The following is a 17,041-nucleotide window of genomic DNA, read 5'->3' as shown; positions in this document are numbered from 1 at the left end:
AAACATCAATGATGAGAGAGAATCATTGGCTGCCTCCTGCACGCCCCCTACTTGGGATCGAGCCCGCAACCGGGACATGTGCCCTTGGCCGGAATGGAACCTGAGGTCCTCAGTCCACAGGTCGACACTCTATCCACTGAGCCAAACCAGCTAGGGCAGGAGCGGTAACTCTGTACACAGACTTTCAGTAAGTTCTCCCCTCTCTCCTCCACCCGTCTCACATCTCACTACAGTCCTGTGCCTTACCTGGGTTTCTGCATCCCGAGCATCTCTAGGGCCTCCCTCCTTGGCCACATCCCCAGTTCTTTTTTCCTCTCCCAGCGATGCAGTTATCAAGCGGATGCGATTATATTCCTACCTGGCCCCACGTAGAACCACTGGACTAAATGTAAGACAGTTTTCCAGCAACCAGCCGCAAGACTGGTAGTGGGGCTGGGTGTTGATTCTGTGCCCTGGGATGACCAACTTAATCTGGAAAGAACTTGCAACATGTAAATATTTTAGGATCCTAACCATTGGATACACACGGAAATTAAAAGTAGTTCTGCCCGGCCAGCGTGGCTCAGTGGTTGAGCTTCAACCTATAAACCAGGAGGTCACGGTTCAATTCCCGATCAGGGCATCTGCCCAGGGGCGTGCAGGAGGCAGTCAATCAATGATTCTCTCTCATCATTGGTGTTTCTATCTCTCTCTCCTCCTCTCCTTTCCTCTCTGAAATCAATAAAAATGTATTAAAAAGAAAAAGTAGGTCTGTTATCATGGTTTTAGTCTAAAAGAGTCACCTAAGAACGCCAAATATTGTTTTCAAACGCCATAGCTGCCCTGACTGGTTTGGCTCAGTGGATAGAGCATCGGCCTGCGGACTGAAGGGTCCCAGGTTCGATTCCAGTCAAGGGCATGTACCTTGGTTGCGGGCACATCCCCAGTAGCGGGTGTGCAGGAGGCAGCTGATCGATGTTTCTCTCTCATCGATGTTTCTAACTCTCTATCCCTCTCCCTTCCTCTCTGTAATAAACCAATAAAATATATTAAAAAAAACAAAAAAAAAACACGCCATAGCTATTTTGGTTTAAAGCTTTTATTTCAGCGCCACCTCTCTTCACAACAGCAGAACTCTGGCAGTGAGTTGATTGGTCGACGATTCGATGAAACTGTGCCTAATTTCTGGTCCCAATCTGGAATTTAAAACAAATCAATGATTTACTTTAGGACTACTCACTCCTAAATTTTAACTCACTGTCATTTCAACAGCAATTGTATACAAAAAAACTTAGGGGATTTAAGACAAAGGAATATGTTTAAAAGCTATGTGAAAAAGGACTTAGTCAAAGGGTTATTTTTATTTTATTTATTTTTTAATATACTTTTATTGATTTCAGAGATGAAAGGAGAGGGAGAGAAAGAAACATCAATGAGAGAGAATCACTGATCGGCTGCCTCCTGCACACCCCCCATTGGGGATTGAGCCCGCAACCCAGGCATGTGCCCTTGACTGGAATTGAACCCGGGATCTGTTAGTCTGCAGGCCGACACTCTATCCACTGAGCCAAACCAGCTAGGGCAGGGGTGGGCAAACTTTTTGACTCGAGGGCCACAATGGGTTCTTAAACTGGACCGGAGGGCCGGAACAAAAGCATGGATGGAGTGTTTGTGTGAACTAATATAAATTCAAAGTAAAGGAGCGGAGGGGAGAGCAAGAGAACCCTCTGCTCTTTCGGCTTCGCGGGCCGGATAGAACAGCCGAACGGGCTGGATCCGGCCTGTGGGCCGTAGTTTGCCCACGGCTGAGCTAGGGCCAAGGGACTATTTATGTGGATTAATCTCTGGTTCATAATACTGAGTTATGTAAAAATGGAATGAAAATAAATCACAAATTTGCATTTTGACTTCCTAATTCTAGATTTCCCCCAAACCCTTTAAACTGTTCATTATAAATGGGCCACTTTCTTTGTATCAAACTGCAGTTGTTGCCATCCCTAAATTCACACCCATTGGCATTCCTCCTATCTTGTCTATAACCACTAAGAGTTCTGCTTATGTAAAGGAGAGCTTGGGTGGAAGACAGCAATCATTGCATCTACGCTTAATGAATCAAAGACCAGAGTGTTTCACCTGGTTGGTGTGGCTGAGTGTCGTCGACCTATGAACCAAGAGGTTACTGGTTCGATTCCCGGTCAGGGCACATACCAGGTTGCAGGCTCAAACCCCAGTAGGGGGTGTGCAGGAGGCAGCCGATTGATGTTTGTCTCTCATCAATGTTGCTATCACTCTCCTTCTGCCTTCCTCTCTCTAAAAATCAAAAAAAAAAAAAAAAATACCAGAGTGTTTCAACCTCAGCGTTGTAACAAGACTTGTATGTACAGTGCTATGCTCTGTATTAGGTATTTTGCTTACATTAACACATATTCACAGTAACCCTCACTGATATTACCACCACCTCAAATAGATTAATTAATGTGCCCAAGTTTACAGGACTTGGAAGAGAAGGAGCCCCTATTTGACCCAGGATCATCAGGCCGCTAAGTCCCTAATCTTGTCACAGTTCTATTCCACCTCCCATAGCACTTCAACAGCATTTAAACAAACAAACATTTCTTGCTATTAAGAACTAATAACATTTCATTAGCCCAGAGAGTACAACTAGAACTGCTATCCCTGGAGGATTTTTAAAATCTAATTTAAGTGTGATCCTGTATGTGATTCGTAACCATTTAACTTCTCAAGGCTTGCTGTGGAGTTGAACAGCAACTCTGACCTTGAAAATTACCAAGTATTCCAGGGACATATATCAAAGTAGTTTAGAAGTGGGAGCCTTAGAGCTCCTCATTGTAGAAGTTACAATGGAGCTGAATTGTACACAGTTAGCCAGGCAAATCCAACAGTAAATGTTCTCAGAACACACACCGAACTTCTGGAGACTTCCTTGTGACATTCCATTTAGTGAATATGTATGCCCACAGTGAATGCTAGCAAACCTGAAATACTAGCATCTGAAACAGATCGGGGGTGGAAGGAACAAGGGAAATGATTTTTTAAGATGTTCACACCATTTGACAAAGTGAAATTACAGTTCATATGGATTTGGGGTGGTGCCTTCTTTGAAAGTCATCATTGAAAAATAAAATGAAGCTGAGCTGGTGTGGCTCAGTGGTTGAACATCAATTCATGAACCAAGAGGTCACTGGTTCAATTCCCAATCAGGGTACATGCCTGGGTTGCAATCCCTAGTAGGGGGCCTGCAGGAGACAGATCAATGATTCTCTCTCATCCTTGATGTTTCTATCTCTCTTTCCTTCTCCCTGCCTCTCTGAAAACAATAAAAAAATGTATATATATTGAGAATGAGTAGAGTTCCTCAACAATATGTGAGGAGTGATCAGACTTGAGCTGCCTCCTCTCAGGGACATTTGTATATCTGCATTCCTGAAGTCTACAGGGAGCTAGGAAAGGAGGAGGATGCCCTTGGGCCGACCTCACCATTCTTCCTGCACCGGGACACACCCCTCCTCCTCTCCCCAACTAGTTGCTTCTCTGCGGCCCAGGCGGGGTTGGTCTCAGAGAGTAAAAGCAGTTGGCTTGACTTACCAGTCGTGTAAAATGGCAGAGAATAGTGTTTTTGGTACGTGGTTTCTTTGTACCATGGTTCGGCAGGCTTGGAGTGTCTTCGAAAACAAATATATCGGATGAGAGTTTGTTGGTCTAGTTGAGGCTGACACTGATGTTTCCCCTCGGGTGGCATGGCCAAGTCTATGAGAGATCTAATGAAAAGAGTAACACCTTGCTGAACACCCAGTCAGAGAAAAGCTTTCCATTTTCTCATCAGCTGAAATCCATTCCCTGGAAGTAGCCAGGAGGCCACCAGGACAGTGTTGGCCAGACTCCGTCAATCAAGGCCAGCCCTAGCCAAGCTGTCAGTAGATGGCTCAGGGGTTCCAGTCCCCTGTCCCTCCCTTTGCAGCCCTTCTCTCCCAGTCACGGGTCACAGAAGGCAACCTGCTTTTCTTTTCTTTTGTATTCTTTTAAAATATCCTATCTAATGAAAGAGTAATATGCAAATTAGCCATCACTCCAACACACAAGATGGCTGCCCCCATGTGGTCAAAGATGGCTGCCCCCATGTGGACACAAGATGGCCATGACAAGGCCAACAGGGGAGGGCAGTTGGGAGGGACCAGGTCTGCAAGGGAGGGCAGTTGTGGACAATCAGGCCAGCAGGAGAGGGCAGTTGGGAGGGACCAGGCCTGCAAGGGAGGGCAGTTGGGGGCGATCAGGCCAGCAGGGGAGGGCAGTTGGGAGGGACCAGGCCTGCAAGGGAGGGCATTTAGGGGTGACCAGGCCAGCAGGGGAGGGCAGTTAGTGGCAATCAGGCTGGCAGGGGAGTGGTTAGGCGGTGATCAGGCTGGCAGGCAGAAGTGATTAGGGGCAATCAGGAAGGCAAGCAGGCAAGCAGTTCGTAGCCAGCAGTCCTGGATTGTGAGAGGGATGTCCAACTGCCTGTTTAGGCCCCATCCCTGTAAACCAGCAGTAGGACATCCCTTGAGGGGTCCCAGATTGGAGAGGGTGCAGACTGGGCTGAGGGACACACACCCGTGCATGAATTTTGTGCACCGGGCCTCTAGTGTGTATGTGTATATATATATATATTTATTTATTTCAGAGAAGAAGGGAGAGGGAGAGAGAGAGAGAAACATCAATGATGAGAGAGAATCATTGATCGGCCACTTCTTGCACGACCCACACTGGGGATGGAGTCTGCAACCTGGGCATGTGCCCTGACCAGGAATTGAACCATGACCTCCTGGCTCATAGCTCGACGCTCAACCACTGAGCCACAATAGTCGGGCTTCCTTCTTATTCTTATTCTTATCTAGAAACTTAATAAAATAATTGATTGACATTTGCACTAGGTTTCCCCCTTGGTTTTTCAGAGTCAAGTATGTATTTGAGTTGGAGCAAAGGGCTTTGAACTGGGAATCAGAAAATGTGGATAGATTCCAGTCTCAGCTTTTATGCTAACCAACTGCACCTCAAGCAAGACATGCTCCTTCTCTGGGCTGCATCCTCCTCATCTAATTGGATCCGATTGACCTCTAAAACTACTTCCGGTGCCATCTATTCAGTTCAGACTCTGTGCTGCTGTATGGATGCCAGGGCGCTCTTGTCTGTGCATGGAGGATAACCAGGAGTTGATTATATCAAAGGCAATTAAGAGAAAAAGAAATTTGTAAAATATGCCAGATGAACTCAGAGTAATAGCAATCATATTTTCAGTGCCTACTATGCTCTGGGATTTTATATCAATTATTTTGTTTAACAGATAAGAAAATAGACTCGGAGATGCAATGAAAATTGTCCAAGATCAAACATTTCATAAAGTTACTCAAATTGCTGCTTTTAACTCCTGTGGTTTCCAGCCTGTACAAACTAGAACGCAACATCAAAGTATCTTTTTTGTTGTTGTTAAAATTATATCCACAGAGGCAGAAACCATTCGGGTCAAATTTGTAACTTTACTGAGAAGGGAACAGACTCAGGAAAAGTTAAATTATTTGACTAAGTTGAAACTCTAAACTCATGGTGATTACATTTCTTAGATAATTTAGTAAAGATCCATATTTATTGCTGACTATAAAAGTAATATATGCTCACTAGAGAAAATCTGGAAAATAAAATATAAAACACAAACACCATTCATCTCACCACTCATAAATAACTGTTGTTAACAGTTTGGTGTATTTCCTTCTAAATGTTTTCTATTCATCAAATAATTATTATTATTGTTCTCATACTAATTTTTGTTATTACAAAACTAGAGGCCTGTTGCACAAAGATTCGTGCAAGAATAGGCTTTCCTTCCCCTGGCTTCGCTCCCGGCTGGAGCGCCACTCCTGTAGCTCCCTCAGTCCCCCTAGCCTCCCCCTCATAGCAGGCGTCCTGCCCCACCCACCACTCCCCGCCTGCGTATACAAATTAACTTGCCATCTTTGTTGGGTTAATTTGCATACTCACTCCTGATTGGCTGATGGGCATTGTGGAGGTATGGTCATTTTGCATATTTCTCTTTTATTAGTGTACATGTGATTCCTGTTTAAAAAAATGTGTTATTCTAACTTTAGTGTAATTGTTAGGTGTCTCACCTGGGAGAGCTCCTTACAGTGGAAACAACATGGATTCGTGCCAGCTGCCCAGGGAGGTAGCCAAGGAGATCCTTTCCTTGACGAGCAATGAGTGGGCTGGTGGAGAAAGTGAGAAAAAGGCAATTACTACGATCAGTTTTTTAGAGAGGAATGCCAGTGGGATGTAATTCAAGAAGACATTCGGTCTTTGCCCCAATTTCCTGGCACAGAACTCCTTGGACTCCCTCCCCCCCCCAACTTTTAATTAATTAGTTAATTATTTTTTATTTCAAGACTGTATTTTAATTACAGTTGACATTAAATATTATGTTGGTTTCAGGTGCATAGCATAGTGACGAGACCTTTGTATAATTTATAAAGTGATCCCCCCGATAAGTCTAGTACCCACCTGGCACCACATAAAATTATTGAAATATTATCGACTACCTTCCCAATGCTATACCCCCTTGGACTTTCTTGATGGGAATGTCTTTTTTATTCAGTTTTCAGGAATCATAAGGAAATATTTGACGTGTCAGTTTCAAAATATCAGGAAAAAAAAAAGCAATGATATTTAAAACCAGTGGGGCAAATGTTGATCATAGTTGAAAAGTGGAAATTAGAAAATGGGGGTTTCTTATATGATCTTCTCTACCAAAAAAAAAGAAATATATACACACACACACACACACACACACACACACATATATATATATATATATATATATATATATATATATATATACTAGAGGCCTGGTGCATGAAATTTGTGCACGGGGGGGGGGTGTCCCTCAGCCCAGCCTGCACCCTCTCCAATCTGGGACCCCTCGAGGGATGTCCGACTGCCCGTTTAGGCCCGAACCAGGATCGGGCCTAAACGGGCAGTCAGACATCCCTCTCACAATCCAGGACTGCTGGCTCCCAACTGCTCGCCTGCCTGCCTTCCTGATTGCCCCTAACCACTTCCCTGCCAGCCTGATTGATGCCTAACTGGTCCCCTGCCAGCCTGTTTGCCCCTAACTGACCTCCCCTGCAGGCCTGGTCACCCCTAACTGCCCTTACCTGCATATCTGGTCACCCCTAACTGCCCTCCCCTGCAGGCCTGGTCCCTCCTTCCCCCCAGCTGCTCTCCCCTGCAGGCCTGGTCACCCCGAACTGCCCTTCCCTGCAGGCCCGGTTGCCGCCAACTTCCCTCCTCTGCCGGCCTGGTCACCCCTAACTGCCCTCCCCTGCAGGCTTGATCGCCCCCAACTGCCCTCCCTTGCAGGCCTGGTCCCTCCCAACTGCCCTCCCCTGCTGGCCATCTTTTGGCAGCCATATTGTGTCCACATGGGGGCAGCCATCTTGTGTGTTGGAGTGATGGTCAATTTGCATATTACTCTTTTATTAGATAGATAGAGGCCTGGTGCATGGGTGGGGGCCAGCTGGTTTGCCCTGAAGGGTGTCCTGGCTCAGGGTGGGGGTTCCCTTGGGGCATGGGGTGGCCTGGGTGAGGGGTCTGTGGTGGTTTGCAGGCTGGCCACGCCCCCCTGCAACCCAAGCGGAGGCCCTAGTATCTGGGATTTATTTATCTTCTATAATTGAAACTTTGTAGCCTTCAGCGGAGGCCAGGGCAGGCCAGGAACTTTGCTTCCTCCATCGCTGGGGAAACCCAAGCCTCCTGCTCGCTCCGTGGCCGCAGCCATCTTGGTTGAGTTAATTTGCATGCTCGCTCCTGATTGGCTGGTGGGCGTGGCTTGTGGGTGTAGCAGAGGTATGGTCAATTTTCATATTTTATTATATAGGATTGGTTTCAGATAGGAAGAGAGAGTTGGCGGCATCAATGATGAGAGAGAATCATTGATTGGCTGCCTCTTGCACGCCCCACACTGGGGATCAAGCCCGCAACTCTGGGCATGTGCCCTGACCAGGAATTGAACCGTGACCTCTTGGTTCATAGGTCGATGCTTAACCACTGAGCCATACTAGCCAGGCTATAATACACTTTTTATTTTAGAAAGTTTTTCACTGGTGGCGGTGGAAAACAAATTTGAGGACAATCTGACTAGGATAGTGGTCGGCAAACTGCAGCTCGCGAGCCACGGTTTGCTGCTTTGTTGACTAATGAGTTTGCCGACCACTGGACTAGGAGTAGAAAGGCTGGTTAGGAGGAGATTTTAGTGGTTTATGTGGGGCATGGTGAAGCTCTGAGCAATGTGTTGAAAAGGTGGATGGCGAGGAGAGGATGGAGTGGGGATATGTTAGCAAAGAGGATTGAGGTAAAAGATGGGAGCTGTCCAAGGCTAGTCTTAGGCTTCAAGCATTGGGAAGATGCTGCCATTCCCTGGGAGAGGGGACACAGGACGATGGCCATTGTTGGATGACTATAGCGTTTGTGAGGTGTGCAGTCTTTTAGGACCTTCCACAGATTCTGAGTGCTCAGTAGGCACTGTAAGAATTCCAGGGAAGAGTCAGTAGAAAGTAGTTTATGGTTTTGCATGAAGTAGCTCACCAATAGGTGCTGGCGATGAATGGAAACTTAAGCTATATACCTCCAGTCCAAACATCACTTAAGGAATGTACGTAACCTACTCTGCACACCCTGCTAGGTTCTAGCTGACTCAGCAGCAGTTCTTGTCCTTAAAATGCTCTTCATGTGCCGAAACAGTGGTCTGAATAAAGGCCAATGGGTCTAGGGTTTGGGCAGGTGTCTAGGGTTTGGGGAGGCAAATAGGATGGGGAAAAGATTCCAGGTGAGGCAATTTCAGAAGTCAAGACTTGGACAGAGTTGGGGTTAGAGTGGGGCATGTGGGGACCGGTGGGGTCCCCGCTTCCTACCTGGTATGAAAGGCAAGCTCTGTGAGCAGGGCGGGTCTGTCTGTCTGTGCAAACAGGACCTCGGGGAGCTCTGATTTTCAGAGAAACCACAGGCTGTCTGGGCCTGCCCAGCGGTGGGTAATATGACTGAGGCCTGGATAGTAACTAACAGCGGGGACTGAGTCATAAGGAGAGAGAGGAGTTGGCACAATACTGGGAACAAATGACATTTCTGAGTGCCCGGGATGGGAGCCCTGGCTTCCGTAGGCGCCATCCAGGTCTGAATGATTCCCCAGGGCCATGTGCCAGTTTATTAGACGCCAATGGAGCTCCAGAGCGGCACTGGCTTCTCACGGCTGCTGTGCTGTTTGCTGGGCTGTGCTCTGACCATGGACTCTTCTTCCCTCGCAGAGCGAAGGTGGCAGCCCAAGCTGTTTGGGGGAGGAGCCGTCCACCAGCACCAGCTAACGCTCTGCCATTGATCTTGTTGGGCAGGGGGGGCGGGGGGGAGGGCCCTGGGCAGGTTTTGGCCCAGGAATGGACAGTGGGGACATGTGTAAGGTGGGTGTTGGAGGGTGGGGGCTGAAGATGGGATACTTTGCCTCTAACTCCTTGGTTAGACTTTCCAACCTCTTCTATGTGGCCTTCAAACAGGAGAAAGCTCCCAAGGAAGAGGCTAAAACATCAGTTTTTGGAAGAGAATTGCTACCTCCTACAGGAAAATGCCTCGCCTGGCTGTCAGCACCTGGCCTCTCCCAGGGTGGGTGGGTGGGTGTGGGGCAAACTGATGGATGGCTGGAGAACACGTGCCAGCTCTCCGGCCTGGCCAAGGAGCCCCTCCCGGCTCGGGCTCGGCTCACACCCCCTTGGTTTCTGCATCAGCTGCAGACGGGCCTTTGCTCTCCTCGGATGGGGCAGGAGTCCGCTGTGTCTGATGCATTATTTACAGTCCCGGACAGCTCGGCTCTCTGAGGCGACGCGTTCAGTTCAGACAAGAGCAGACCTGTCCCCTGGGAGGGTGACTAACCGCAGACACCATTCGATATGCCCCGGGGAGGTCGGGAGTGTCTGTCCCTCAGGAGCCTGGCCCCACGGCCCGAGTGGGCTGCGGCTGTGACTGCAATTCTCTGTTATGTCTGCCTCCTGCTGCCCAAAGTGTCTGTGCAGAAATGATCTCATCCAGTTCTCACGGTCACCTTGCCAGGTAAATATTCACACCTGGTGTGGAAGAGGGGACTGAGGCTCGGAGAGTGGACTTTCTGCATACTACCCGCCAGCAACGGCCAAGCCATGAGTCAGACCCAGTTCTCCAAACTCCGTGTTGCATCCAGAATCATCTATATGTACGTATGATTACCTTTTTTCAGAAGAGTTTAGCTGAATATTTTACATTCTCTTACTTGTACTGTCTTTGTTTTGTTTGTTTTTTTTGTTTTGTTTTGTTTTGTTAATCCTCACCTGATATTTTCCCATTGATTTTTAGGGAGAGTGGAACAGAGAGGGAGAGACAGAAAGAGAAACATCGATATGAGAGAGACACATTGATTGGTTGCCTCCTGCACATTCCCTGACTAGGGCCGGGGATCAAACTTGCAACCAAAGTACGTGCCCTTGACTTGAATCGAACCCAGGACCCGTCAGTCTGTGGGCCAACGCTCTATCCACAGAGTCATGACTCCCTGACTGATGGGCAGGCAGGAAGTAGATGTCATAGACTAAAGGAAGAGGAAAAGAAAGAAGACATGGCAGTGTTAGCTGGGAGCTGCTTGCAGTTCAATGAAACAAACATGCGTTTGTGTAATGCAGAAGAACACATGCTCCGGGGGTCTGCAGCGTGCTAGGGATAGAGCGGTGATAAATAAAAATCTTCCCACTCAAGAGTTTATCTTCCGGAAGGAAAGCCGTATCCAGGCAACCAATGAGCCAGGAGCCTGAGACTCGGGGGCAGTAAGTCACTCAGTCAGGACACGAGCTGATGAGGACAGGAGATGAAGGCCGCCATGCTGGGGCCTCGTCCCTAAGGCCCCTGTCCCCACGCATCTCCTCGAGGAAGAGGGAGCTTCAGGTTCCTCATCGGTCAAGTGGGGGTGATACTATCACCTCCACCAACGATGACGTGAGAGTCGATGAGGCATCTGTGAATGTCCTGTTGACTCAGATATCCCACCTGTTAGGTGCTGAGCTGACCTCAGAGCTGCCCTTGACCCCTCAGAGACAGCTGCCAATCAGAGTTTATAAAATGCTGACACCGATTCTTTTTTCTGTTATCCTGTGCACGATCCTAAGTGTACTCCACCTGAAGTGATCTTTGCAGGGGCAGCCGGGGCTCTACAGACCATTGCAGTTCCCGGCCCTGCCCTAGTGAAGGGTCTGTGGCTTGGGGTCGGCACGAGTTAACATTTGCATCTACGATAGTTCTTACTACGAACGTTCTGCGCGGTCACAGCTACTTGAGAGCCACTTCCTACTTCATTTTATTAGGTGCTCCTGCTGGTGGAAGTTCAGTCTTGCCCAGCACAGGGTTGGGCACTGAAGGATGGATCGGATAAAAGCTTGAGCCAAAGGATCAGCAGAAGGGCGGGTCTTCTCCAGGCACTGTCAGTCACCAGGAAACCAAACCACAAATAAACGACAGAAACATTTCTTTTCTCAATGAAGAATGGATTCATTCACTTTCATTTTTTTCAGCAAATGTGCATAGGACCTACCATGTGTGACAATCAGCTGGGTAGAGGTGACGATGGTGGGCTTTAGGGAGAGGCAAACGAGCCCCCCTAGGGAGCTAACCAGATGTAGCAGGGGTCCTCAAACTACGGCCTGCGGGCCACATGCAGCCCGCCGAGGACATTTATCCGGCCCGCTGGGTGCCGCTGCCTGTCCTGCTTAGCAGCCAACTCGTCCCGGGCCCGCAGTGCGCATAGGAATTTGTTCATAGTTTTTTTTTTAAACTATAGTCCAGCCCTCCAACAGTCTGAGGGACAGTGAACTGGCCCCCTGTTTAAAAAGTTTGAGGACCCCTGGGAGTGTGGGGATCTGTGGTAAGTGGCACGGCCATGGCATACTCAGCCCCAGGGCGCCTTATGAGCCACGCCAGCTCAGCCAGGTTCGGTGACCCTGAGAGGGGGCGGTGACGGATTGAGAAAAGACAGACAAGAGAATGAAAGCTGGGTCTCGGTGGGGCGCTGTCCTCTCTGATGGAGAGCCTCGCTGATGGAGAGCTCACTACAACGCCCCGTACAAGCCGTGTCTTTATTTTATAGCCAGATGCCACGAGGCAAAGTAAGGGCGTGGTCAGATGTTTACAGCATTCTCCTGAGTTTCGATCCTACTCAATTACATGCACCTGAACTCTATCAAGCCCCCATCACTCAGGCACGTGGGACCACGTTCGGACCATAGGTTCAAGCTGACAACTATAGCTGTTGGCTATCATTGTGCTGGGAGGGCTCTGCCCTCCAAGCTGGGACCTGCACGTGGCCATGAGAGGACTGTGTCCTCTCATTAGTCCAAGGCTTGGACTTGTCCAAAACACTGTAGCCACTCTCCACAGGGATCAAGAGCACAGATGTTGAAGCCAGGCCAGTGGGTTCAAATCCCACCTCTGCCAATCACTTACTAGCTGTGGGATCTTGGGATGTTACTTAATCGCTCTGTGCCTCAGTTGTACCTCCTCATCTGCGCTTCAAAGTTGTTGTGAAGGTTAAACACAGTGGTTGCCACAGAGTAAGAGTTGCATGAGTGTTAACTGTTATTCCAGTGGGTGAGACCAAGAAGAAAAAAATAAGTTCTGTTAAGGGCCACGAGGCCATGTTTCCAAAAAAGGTGTGAGATGGAGTAAAACAGAGCTGGAGCCCGGCCGGTGTGGCTTAGCGGTTGAGCATTGACCTATGAACCAGGAGGTCACAGTTTGATTCGGTCAGGGCACATGCCTGGGTTGCAGGCTCCATTTCCAGTAGAAGGCATGTAGGAGGCAGCCAATCAATGATTCTCATCACTGATGCTTCTATCTCTCTCTCCCTCTCCCTTCCTTTCTGAAATCAATAATAATAATAAAAAATAACAGAGCTGGAGAGGTGTACAGAAGAGCTTCTCTAGCCAGGGTGGTTAAGGAATTGCTCTTTGAGCAGCTGATAAGGACCTAAGCAGGATGGTGACAGGAGGCTAGTTAAGACAGGGCAGGCAGGGTCAGGGAGGGACGATCCAGGGAGAAGGGGCGTGTCCAAAGGCCCCGAGGAATGAAGGAGTGTGGCCTGTTGAAGGAATGGAAGAAGACAATGGGGCTTTGTAGATGGGCAAGGCCAGTTCGTGTAGGCTTTGTAGGCCCTGGCAACGAGTTTGGATTTTATGCAAAATGCAGTCATCACAGGGTTTTATGCAAAGGGGGGTGGCTTTGATCCTATTTATATTTCATGAAGCTCGCTCCTGAGAATGGGTTGTAGGACAATAAGAGTGGTGGTTGGTGTAGATGAGCAAGGGAGAGGCCATGGTGGTCTGGACCCAGGGTTGGCAGTGGAGATGGTGAGTCACTGCCATGGGAGATGTATCCTGGAGGCAGGATTGAGCTTGCTGGTGGATTGGACCCACGATTGCTGCCAAGGCAGAAAATAGACAGCCCTGCTCCACAGTGAGTACTGAAGGTGGGCGGGGCACCCCATGTAGCTCAGACAGGTGCCTCCTAGTGGGGCTCTGATGGATGAACACAGAGAACGGAATCCAGCCAGCCTTGCGACTTCAGTGCCTGTCACACCGCGTTCCACCCACACCCTCAGGCTACCCATGGCTGGCTCAGGTCAGGCCCAGTGACTGAGTTAGTTCCGCTGAGCCCCAGGCAGCAGTCACAAAGGGAAGTTTGTTTCCATTTTTCCCCAGGAGATGAGACCACAGTTAAATAGGCCCAACCGTGGACAAAACAGATGTCAAACACACAGAAAGGCCAAACATTTGTGGGGAGACAGAAACCAGGAGCCACTGGAACCACCCTGCTTCCTCCTCTCGGGGTTTCAGGGAGCGAGAGGCAGGCTCTGGATTTTCTCTGAAAGGGCTCTCAAAATACCTAGGAACCAAGATCCCTCCTGCCCCCCTTCTTCCTTTGATAATTTCTAGAAGCAAAAAAACTTACCTTTGTTGACTAAATATTGTTAAAATTAACTAAATACTAGAATGAACACAAGGTTTGCTCAAAACCACCAAGTCACTGGGGCTGTAGGAGGCTGATCCCAAAGTCACTTGCTGTATGAGGTTCCTACCCCAATTTTATCCTAATTAAAGAATAATATGCGAATTGACCATACCTCCATTACACCCACAAGCCACGCCCACCAGCCAATCAGGAGCATGTATGCAAATTAACCCAACCAAGATGGCTGCGGCCATGGAGCAAGCAGGAAGCTTGGGTTTCCTGGCAATGGAGGAAGCCAAGCTTCCCGCACACCCTGGCCGGCCGTGGACTCCGCTCAAGGCTGCAGACTCCACTCAAGGCTGCAAAGTTTCAATTATAGAATATAAATAAATCCCAGATACCAGGGCCTCTGCTTGGGTCTCCGGGGGGCATGGCCAGCCTGCAAACCACCACAGGCCCCTCACCCAGGCCACCCCATGCCCCAAGGGAACCCCTACCCTGATCCGGGACACCCTTCAGGGCAAACCAGTCTATCCTATCTAATAAAAGAGTAATATGCAAATTGACCATCACTCCAACACACAAGATGGCTGGCCCCATGTAGACACAAGATTACTGCCACAAGATGGCCAGCAGGGGAGGGACCAGGCCTGCAAGGGAGGGCAGTTGTGAGCGATCAGGCCAGCAGGGGAGGGCAGTTGGGAGGGACCAGGCCTGCAAGGGAGGGCAGTTGGGGGTGATCAAGCCTGCAGGGGAGGGCAGTTAGGGATGACCAGGCCAGCAGAGGAGGGAAGTTGGGGGTCACTGGGCCTGCAGGGAAGGGCAGTTCGGGGGGACCCAGGCCTGCAGGGGAGAGCAGTTGGGGGTGACTAGGCCTGCAGGGGAGAGCAGTTGGGGGGACCAGGTCTGCAGGGGAGGGCAGTTAGGGGTGACCAGGCCTGCAGGGGAGGGCAGTTAGAGGCAATCGGGTTGGTAGGGGAGCAGTTAGGCATCAATCAGGCAGGCAGGGAAGTGGTTAGGGGTGATCAGGCTGGCAGGCAGAAGCAGTTAGGGGCAATCAGGAAGGCAGGCAGGCGAGCAGTTGGGAGCCAGCAATCCAGGCCTAAATGGGCAGTAGGACATCCCTCGAGGGGTCCCACATTGGAGAGGGTGCAGGCTGGGCTAAGGGACACCCCCCCGCCGTGCACTAATTTTGTGCACCGGGCCTCTAGTAGTTTATAAATCTCTGCAGGTCCCATGGCGAGTGGGGAAGGGCGGGCAGGGTTAGAATTTACAGATTGTTGTACAATTCTCTCAGCAAGATGAGCTTAGCCCAGCCGTGGGCAAACTACGGCCTGCGGGCCTGATCCGGCTGTTCTATCCGGTTCTCTTGCTCTCCCCTCCGCTCCTTTACTTTGAATTTATATTAGTTCACATAAACATTCCATCCATGCTTTTGTTCCGGCCCTCCGGTCCAGTTTAAGAACCCATTGTGGCCCTCGAGTCAAAAAGTTTGCCCACCCCTGGCTTAGCCCAATGAGACATGTCCAGGACTTGTTATTCCTAGGCCACGGATGAACTTGGAGAAAGAGTGATACTCGGCCCTAGTTTCCGTCTGTGCGGTCACCTCCTGTGTAGCAGAAGCACAGGGGTGGGTGGTGTGCTTCCAAGCAGAGGAAAGGGGTCCCTCAGTCTTCTTGCCAAAGCCTTTCCCAAGCAAAAGCCAACGCCCTTCAATCTTTTGGGGACTTGGAGTTGCCTGCTTGCTTGGATTCTGCCACGAGTGTGGGAGTTTTTAGTTTTAGTTTTGTTTTTAACAACTAAACCCAGAGTAACTTCACTAGAGCCCCCTGGCAGCAGCTGTCTGCCAATCGCAGAGCAGCAGGTGACCGGTTCCGATTCCCCAGGCGCCTGCCTGTCTGCCCCTGGAAGGAGGTTACCTGGGTGGGATCATTGGGTGGCGGTCAACAAATTCTCGCAGCCGGATGGCAGTCATGATGAATGGGATTCTGAAAGAAAAAAAAATTGAAGAATGTTCCCATGGCAAGTGTATGTACATTTCCAGGAGAGAGCCATCTGGTACTACAAAGTCCTTCTTCAAAGTAGAGATCACCGGCTGGTGTGGCTCAGGGGTTGAGCATTGACCTATGAACCAGGAGGTCAGGGTTCAATTCCCGGTCAGGGCACATGCATGAGTTGCGGGCTCGATCCCCAGTAGGGGGCGTGCAGGAGGCATCCGATCCATGGTTCTCTCTCATTGATGTTTCTATCTCTCTCTCCCTCACCCTTCCTCTCTCTCTAAATATCAATAAAAATATTTTTAAAAAAGTAGAGATCTTCTGCCCGACACTTTAGGGAAGGAAATAGACTCGAAAAGGAGCACAAAGACATGGAAGTGTAAACTAATGCATGCAGATATGTTTTTCTTTTTTATTTTAAAATATAGTTTTATCCATTTCAGAGAGGAAGAGAGAGATAGAAACATCAATGATCAGAGAGAATCATTGATCAGCTGCCTCCTGCACGCCTCCTACTGGGGATGGAGCCCACAACCGGGCATGTGCCCTTGACCGGAATGGAACCTGGGACCCTTCAGTCCACAGGCCGACGCGCTATCCACTGAGCCAAACCAGTTAGGGCTGGGGCGCTTTTCTTTTTCTTTTTTCTTTTTTTTTAAAAAAAAAAAATCTATTTTATTGATTTTTACAGAGAGGAAGGGAGCGGGATAGAGTGTTAGAAACATGGATGAGAGAGAAACATCGATCAGCTGCCTCCTGCACACTCCCCACTGGGGATATGCCCGCAACCAAGGTACATGCCCTTGACCGGAATCGAACCTGGGACCCTTCAGTCCGCAGGCTGACGCTCTATCCACTGAGCCAAACTGGTTAGGGCTGGGGCGCTTTTCTTTAAAAACAAAATATACTGTGCCAGTTGGGCACTTCGCCCCCTTCCCACCCTTGTTAGGGTGCCTTCCTGCTGCACCAGCTTTCGGGCTGAGCACTACATTTCCCAGACTCCCTTGCAACTA

General features: G+C 49.3%; 1 protein-coding gene across 1 annotated transcript; it reads right to left on the bottom strand.

Moving 5' to 3' along the window:
- Positions 1 to 1,083: 1,083 nt before the first annotated feature.
- On the bottom strand, positions 1,084 to 16,006 carry SPMIP3 (sperm microtubule inner protein 3; the record flags this gene model as incomplete). The annotated part of the gene is made up of 4 exons (XM_080651071.1): positions 1,084 to 1,175; positions 3,586 to 3,758; positions 6,138 to 6,233; positions 15,951 to 16,006. The coding sequence occupies 4 exons, from the start codon at positions 16,004 to 16,006 to the stop codon at positions 1,084 to 1,086; spliced, it is 417 nt and encodes a 138-aa protein (XP_080507197.1).
- Positions 16,007 to 17,041: the final 1,035 nt, after the last annotated feature.

This window comes from Plecotus auritus (assembly GCF_963455305.1).
Source record: "Plecotus auritus genome assembly, chromosome: 14".
Taxonomy (NCBI): Eukaryota; Metazoa; Chordata; class Mammalia; order Chiroptera; family Vespertilionidae; genus Plecotus; species Plecotus auritus.
Note: the sequence above shows the minus strand (reverse complement) of the source record. Positions and strands in the feature narration are given on the sequence as shown.